This window comes from Amphiura filiformis, chromosome 2, assembly GCF_039555335.1.
Source record: "Amphiura filiformis chromosome 2, Afil_fr2py, whole genome shotgun sequence".
Lineage (NCBI taxonomy): Eukaryota > Metazoa > Echinodermata > Ophiuroidea > Amphilepidida > Amphiuridae > Amphiura > Amphiura filiformis.
This window is the reverse complement of record NC_092629.1, coordinates 76,781,275-76,788,144: the sequence shown is the minus strand read 5'-3', so window position 1 is coordinate 76,788,144 and position 6,870 is coordinate 76,781,275. Positions and strand designations below refer to the sequence as shown.

Sequence of the window (6,870 nt, the reverse complement as noted above, 5' to 3'; positions counted from 1 at the left end):
GACACTAAAACAATTTAACATTTCCCACAATTATTATTACTTGACATGCATAATTTATTGCACGTGTCTGCAACTCCATGTGCCTGTCCACGTGACTTTGACCATTTCACGTTTACTGACCTCTATAGCTCCATGTCCCTCCGCATTAAAACCATAACAAATAGTCCCATGACATAAATTCGTCATAAATGCACGGTTATTTTCGAAATTTTACTGTCACTTTCATTGACAACAATTAATACAACAGTAAAATAAAAATGTCAGCGAAAATTTTACTTGACATGCATTATTTCTCAATCTAAAACAAATCACTTTTCGATGACGTCATATCTCTATCCCTACCTTTATCGTGGATTAAGTTATCCAACTTTAACTATGCCTTGCGTGAAGTATATTAGCGGGGCTAAACTTTTCGAACAAATACAATACACTAGGACATATTATTACACGTAATACAATATTTGCCATTTGCGAGATGCCTGGACATTGTGCAGATTTACGAAAACAAAGGTTTCAACAGTTTAAATATATACGCATTATATCACCAAACGCAATCGTGCAACTTCATTTTACTGCAACTCTACTATCACTAAGTACGCCACAGCCTTATCAACGAACTTATGCATATGCAAATGAGCCCAATTCTATACAAAATTGACACCACGCATGCGTATAGGTCAGTGAAGAGGCCAGACTGAGTGTGTTTCTAAAAATAGTATATTAAAATGAATGTTTTTTTCCAAATTATCGTACACAAACTCAACGCATATACAACAACAATTTTACATAAGTCAATCTTGTTATACATAAAGCTACCAAACACAAAAACAATTTCCACAGTCACAATTATGTGTCAAATAATTATATTTTATCCCCAGTAAATTCAGTATTATACCCGCCTGCGGGAAAAAGAATTTTGTTTGTTTGGTCGAAGGTCATAAAGCATATTATACCGATTTGCCCAGTGATTCGTCCAGTTGCATATTATACAGGGTGACCCACAATGGTCTGTACCGTGGAAGTTGAATTGTCTTAGGTACGAATATCATCCGCTATTGGTCATATTGCTTGTAGTTCTAACTCCTACATACATTTATCTTTCTTACGAATTTCTGCTATGAATAGGTAATTTCTGACAGAAATTTTTTATTAAATGCTTTTTTTAGTAATATAGCCTATTTTCACACCAAAAAAAATATTTTAACGGAATTTACAGAATAAGTAGAAAATATGCCTGCCAATTTATTGAAGGCGTTAAATTTGATTTGTTATACACTGTTGATTTTATGTTTAAATATATTTGCAAGGGCGGTACAGATCATTATGGGACAGCATGAATAAGGCAATGTTCTCACTGATAAATTTGGTGAAACAAAAGGGTATTTGTTCAACAATACTAGTTCGATTAATTGTTATGAATATTTGATGTTGAATGCTTGGTGAAAATAATATCGATTTTACGTCATCAAACATTCGTTAAACATGACTGAAAATAGAATGCGAATAGATTAAATATAAGCTAAACATTATTTTGTTTTTCAAGACAATACTGATCATTCTGAGACAACCTGTATAAAGCAAACTTCTAATGACTGATTAACCTTTAACCTTGAATAAATATTTGTAATCGAATTTATGAATTGAACCATAGATGAACTCCTGGATGGGGCAGCTTTAATTAGCATGAGGCCGCATTGATATGTAAATAGCGTATTGTTATTTAAATTTGTGCCCAGACGTATTGAGGGCGACAGTCATGTTATCCAGACGGAGCGGAGAATGGCTGCATATGCCGGGCATGTCAATGTGCTGAGTGAAGGCTGATAATCACCTTTCTGTACTAGGTAATAAGCTAGTATATTTCGTGTACCAGTTGGTTATAACAAAAAATTAGTATCATATTAAATATATTAAATGTATAAACTTTGAAATTTACATGAATTTGAAGATCAGAGCTTCGAAATCTAGCTAAGTCAGGTGATGTGAAATTCTGCTGCGTGACCCCTCTGCGTGGTAGAATTATATTCATAAAACATTGAATTTAACAGATATCATGGGCAGCCAACCACGATTTATCAGCATTTAAAATATATGTTAATTAACAAAGATAAATAATAAAGAGTACAAATGGCAATTAACTAGTAAACAAGCCTGAAATCTTAAAATGTGGCCACGTGATTTCCCGATTACATGATATGTCACCATGTGACCACTATTCAGATTTACCGTAAATATTTGGAGTATGCTTGCACATCATGCACATACACTGTGCATTTCTTTACCTCCGTATAAAATCAATAATTCATGCTGGGAGCCAAGTAACATTGTCTGCTCAGTGCAGATTCGTATTTAATTTTACTTGAGAGCATAATAGAAATACATAAGACGAATAAGGCGCCATGGTGGAAGGTCAGGTCGGGTATCAAAGGTTATTATAACTTAAATACTACTTGTATTTCACACCTTGCCTCTGTCACATATTTCCTTCATATTATTGACAGCAAGTCCTAATTTTGACTTTGCTATTGCAAAATGTCATTTCATATTAAATTAGTAGACTTTCTTTGAAAAAACATATCACTGGTGCCTGATGGGAATACCCGTCCGCCATTTCATTAAACTGGATCGTTTTCGCCTGGTTTGTGCCCAGATGTATTGGGGGCGCGCTATACTCTCATTGAACAGGCAAAATTCGCAAAACTAACAACGTTGTTATTTGCCAAACTCAATTAACATGATCCAAGGGGTCGAACATGAATTATTCATAACGAGCTATAACGGATCGATAACTGGCCTCACTTTCTAGCTAGTAAACCAGCTGAATTGTTCATAGATTTTGCGTTGCTAATAGAACAACCGTGAATTTAGTGTCACCCCCTTGATTGAACTCTTGCCTTGTAGTAGGCCCATGTGAATGTATATAGGACACATTTGCTTCTATTCTGTTGGTTGGTATCAACATATATTTCCGACTACCGACTTGCTACATATTCTGGTTTGCCGTTCGCAACCGCTTCATACGGCATATTTTCAAATATTATAAACATAAGTTGAGTACAACATATTTCTGCAGCACTTTCCAAGTACTTTATGCCATACGGTACATGCACGCTGTATTTGTAACAACATGGCATCATCTGAACAAAAACCAGTGGACAAACAGGTACGTGCTTGGGAATCCATGATTAACACTCAAGTAGTCACATCTCTAGCGCTACTGTTGGTATATTTCTATGTCGGTTATTACTATGTACCTATTACCATACCAGATGATCCAAACATGATTGACCGAATGATATACACTTTTCGATGGATTCCATTAGAAATTCTCCCAACGATTATAGCTATACTTGTTGTTGGAACAGCAAGAGGAAATAATCTGCGCATCGCCGGGGATCCGAGGAAACCCGAACAGTTTACCCCACCTCTAATCGCAGTCCACGTTCGGTTTTTGGCGAACACCGTCGAACAAACTCTCATCCATGTTCCCGGCCTATTCGCCGTTGCATCTTACGTCCAGCCAGAGAATTTGAAGTTAATTCCTCTCATAGTCATCCTGTTCGTCATTGGAAGGATTGTATATTGGATCGGTTATACGCGCCATGCTTTCCAGAGGGCCTTGGGATTCATGTTGACAATATATCCAAGCATTGGCATGCATGGATACGCCTTGTTTTGTCTGTTCTACTATGGTGCCACCTATCATGGATTTTCAAGTGGTGATTAAGACACTTTCTTCTTAAATGCTATGCGGAACGTCACTATGGAAGAAAACAATCTTGAAATTATGACAATCGAAGGTTTACTTGGATTTTTCACCGTAACGGCGGAAACATTAAAATAATAGAATGGACCCCGGGAATGGACAATCATATAAAGTACATAGTTTACACGGATATTAACGGGCGGACATCGATAACTTTGCAGAAACTATATCAATTTTAATTGTTTATGAACAAAATCTTATTACATAAATGCTGAAAGCAACAATCGGACACATTCTGTATTGTAAAATGTCATTGCTGGCTTAACTGCTCCACGATTCGCATTAACTGCTTAATCAAATTAGGGTGGAGTGGAAATTGAAAATTATATATCATTTTTGGTTAGTTATAAAATAGAAAATGGGCTTACACATAAAATAAGTAACCTGTACAATTTGAAGCATATCTTGACGTTCAACAATTTACCTGAAAAAATGGAAAATATCTGACCAAGGTACGCATGTTGAGATGTTAATATATTCATTAAGTACACCCCTAGAACTATTGAATTTGGAATATGACTACCTTGTAGTGTTGATTCCAAAGCTGTAATCATACACAGTGTAGAATATTCCAATTGTAAATGAAGTAGTATGATATAAATGAGTAGTGTCCGAAAATGTATGAAAACACAATAACAAAAAATACTGTACAAATACTGTATTGTTTTTAACTATGCCCTGTATTTGAGAGAAATTCATCAACATGAACTGGGCCCGGTCATGGAAACGAACTATTGACCGGTGCGTCCCGATCAAACTCTACGCGTGTGATGGCGTATCCGCATTACTCTCGCGGTGCCGACGTGTTGCTTGTCAGTTGCGCTGATGCGATTGGTTGGCAACCGATATTCATAAGAAAAAACTTTCGTTGTAGATTTAACCATGGCCTATGAGCAATAAGATGACAAAAAGCTCTTTCGAGGGTTGAGAGCCAGAAAGCCTCAACTCACAATCACCTGCTCCCACAAAATGAGCATAAAGTCGCCAGGGCACTATAGAAGATACAGTTCAATAGATAACAAAAGACATTCTGACGGAAATATTGATTTTTGAAGAGCGAAGCAAAGAGCCAACTTTTTGCTCATTTTGTGAGAGCTAGTTTGAACGTTTTATAGGATATGAGAGCACATATCGAATTGCATTCTGAATACGAGGAATGTCCTTCTGATATCAAATAATTTAGCTTTTGAAATTGGCGATATAATACAAATTTTTAAACATTGATGATTTTGTTATCTTTCATATTTATCAGTCCTTTATGTACTTAAAGTGTAAGTAGCCGGGAGGAAAAGCCGACGATCATTTAAAATTTTGAATTTCGTATTGAAGATACCTCAATTTTTTTGGTGTTTCGGGGGAAAAAATCTGGATCTTCAATACGAAAGATCAAAATTTTCAAATGATCGTTGGATTTTTCTCCCGGCTGCATACACTTATAAATTATACTTCGAGGACTGTTAAATGTCAAAAATTTCAATTTTTTATAATTTGCCATAAAAATTGTATTATATTGCGAATTTTAAAAAATCAAAATTATTTGATATCAGAAGGACATTCTTCGTATTCAGAATGAAGTCGATATGTCTGACATGCTTTAATGTCCCACAAAAATAATATGCAAATGTTCATACCAGAGCCCTTCTTTATGTGAAGTGTTGAAGACAAAACGCAAATTTCCCGTGCCGGGAATCGAACCCGGGCCGCGTGGGTGAAAACCACGAATCCTAACCACTAGACCACACGGGATTGCTGAATTTGTATGAGCAAAATTACACGACATATTCTTATCAACTGGTAAAGAATTTTAAACTGTGTATTCTTTTCTAGTGATTCACATTTCGTTTGTTACTCTAAAGGTAGGGATGACCATCATAATTTCATGTTGCCCCTTTTGCTACAAAAGATTGTTTTCTGGAAAGAACTCATCAACAGAAGTATTTTGGTGGTTAAATGGACAAAATCGGTCAAAAACTTTTCGAATTATGAATTTTCAAAGTTTCCCATTCTGACCGGTCATTGAAATGAAATAAATTGACAAAGTCTAAATATAGCAATGTGAGCAAAATTGGTATAAGCATATATTTACCTTTTTATATTTCTTTATTTTAATATATATGCAAACATGAAACAAGCATATTGTGAAAGTATCAAAGGGTTTCTTATAAAATGGCACTTTACTAGTCAATAGCATTAAGTATTTCTTCAAACCGAGGCACTGAAATCATGCTTTTAGAAAACATTTGCCAAAAATCATCCATAATGGCCAAAGTGGCACAAAATCAAAAGTCCAGGTGAACTTTTTTTCCACAGCAATATACACTACACATAAGAAAAATACTAATGTACTACAAGGGATTTTCAACATAGGAATCCAAACAATCAAGTACCAACATGCACAGCTTTATCCTGATATCACTTCTGGGGTTTTAAGAAAATGTTTAACCTCTATTGTGATTGGCAGCAGCATAAGGTATCTCTTTGATAGCTGATAATGCCCAGCCATTCAGCAAGTGGCTAATAACAGACCTTGATAGGCTTGAATGAATACTGTCATGTGCTACAAAACCATCACATCCAGGGGCTGGTCACTCCATATGCTACAGAGAGCACAGTACTTTAACAATGGAGTGAAAGACTCATTATTGATTAGGCGTGTATTTTAAAAGTACAGCTCCTGTGCGTGTATAGCAGCAAGTCAGTGCAGATGGTATAAATATAAGAAAATGTTTAGGGTTGAGAGATCAGGTGAATAATACAACAAATGAGCATGAAACTTCACATTTATGTTCAGAATGGTGTCTATTTAACATGATTCGAAAGGTGTTTGGAAATTCCAAAGGGAAGCTGGTGATTTAATTTTTAACTCGAGATCTACTTGTCCGGTTTTTTTTCCTTTTTACAGAGGGTATGATAGAGGTAATAACAACAACTCTGCCAAATTACAGCTCAGTAGGTCAAGGTGTTCACCTGATCTTTTTCATCTGAATATTCTGTGCCATTCTGAGCAGTGCTGCACTGGGCCACTGGCAATTAAGCGCACTGTGGCGATTGACAAATTTTGACTCACACTTACAGAAAAACCAAATAAGTTATGATGCTGTAAT

The 6,870-nt window shown here is 35.8% G+C and overlaps 1 protein-coding gene and 1 non-coding gene across 2 annotated transcripts; one reads left to right on the top strand and one right to left on the bottom strand.

The window, feature by feature from the left end:
• Positions 1 to 3,127: 3,127 nt before the first annotated feature.
• LOC140143345 (transmembrane protein 79-like) lies at positions 3,128 to 3,727 on the top strand. The gene has a single exon (XM_072165205.1). It carries the CDS (start codon positions 3,128 to 3,130, stop codon positions 3,725 to 3,727), a length of 600 nt encoding a protein of 199 aa, XP_072021306.1.
• Positions 3,728 to 5,440: 1,713 nt separating this feature from the next.
• On the bottom strand, positions 5,441 to 5,512 carry Trnae-uuc (transfer RNA glutamic acid (anticodon UUC)). The gene has a single exon. It is a non-coding gene; the product is annotated as a tRNA-Glu (tRNA).
• Between the last annotated feature and the right edge of the window lie 1,358 nt (positions 5,513 to 6,870).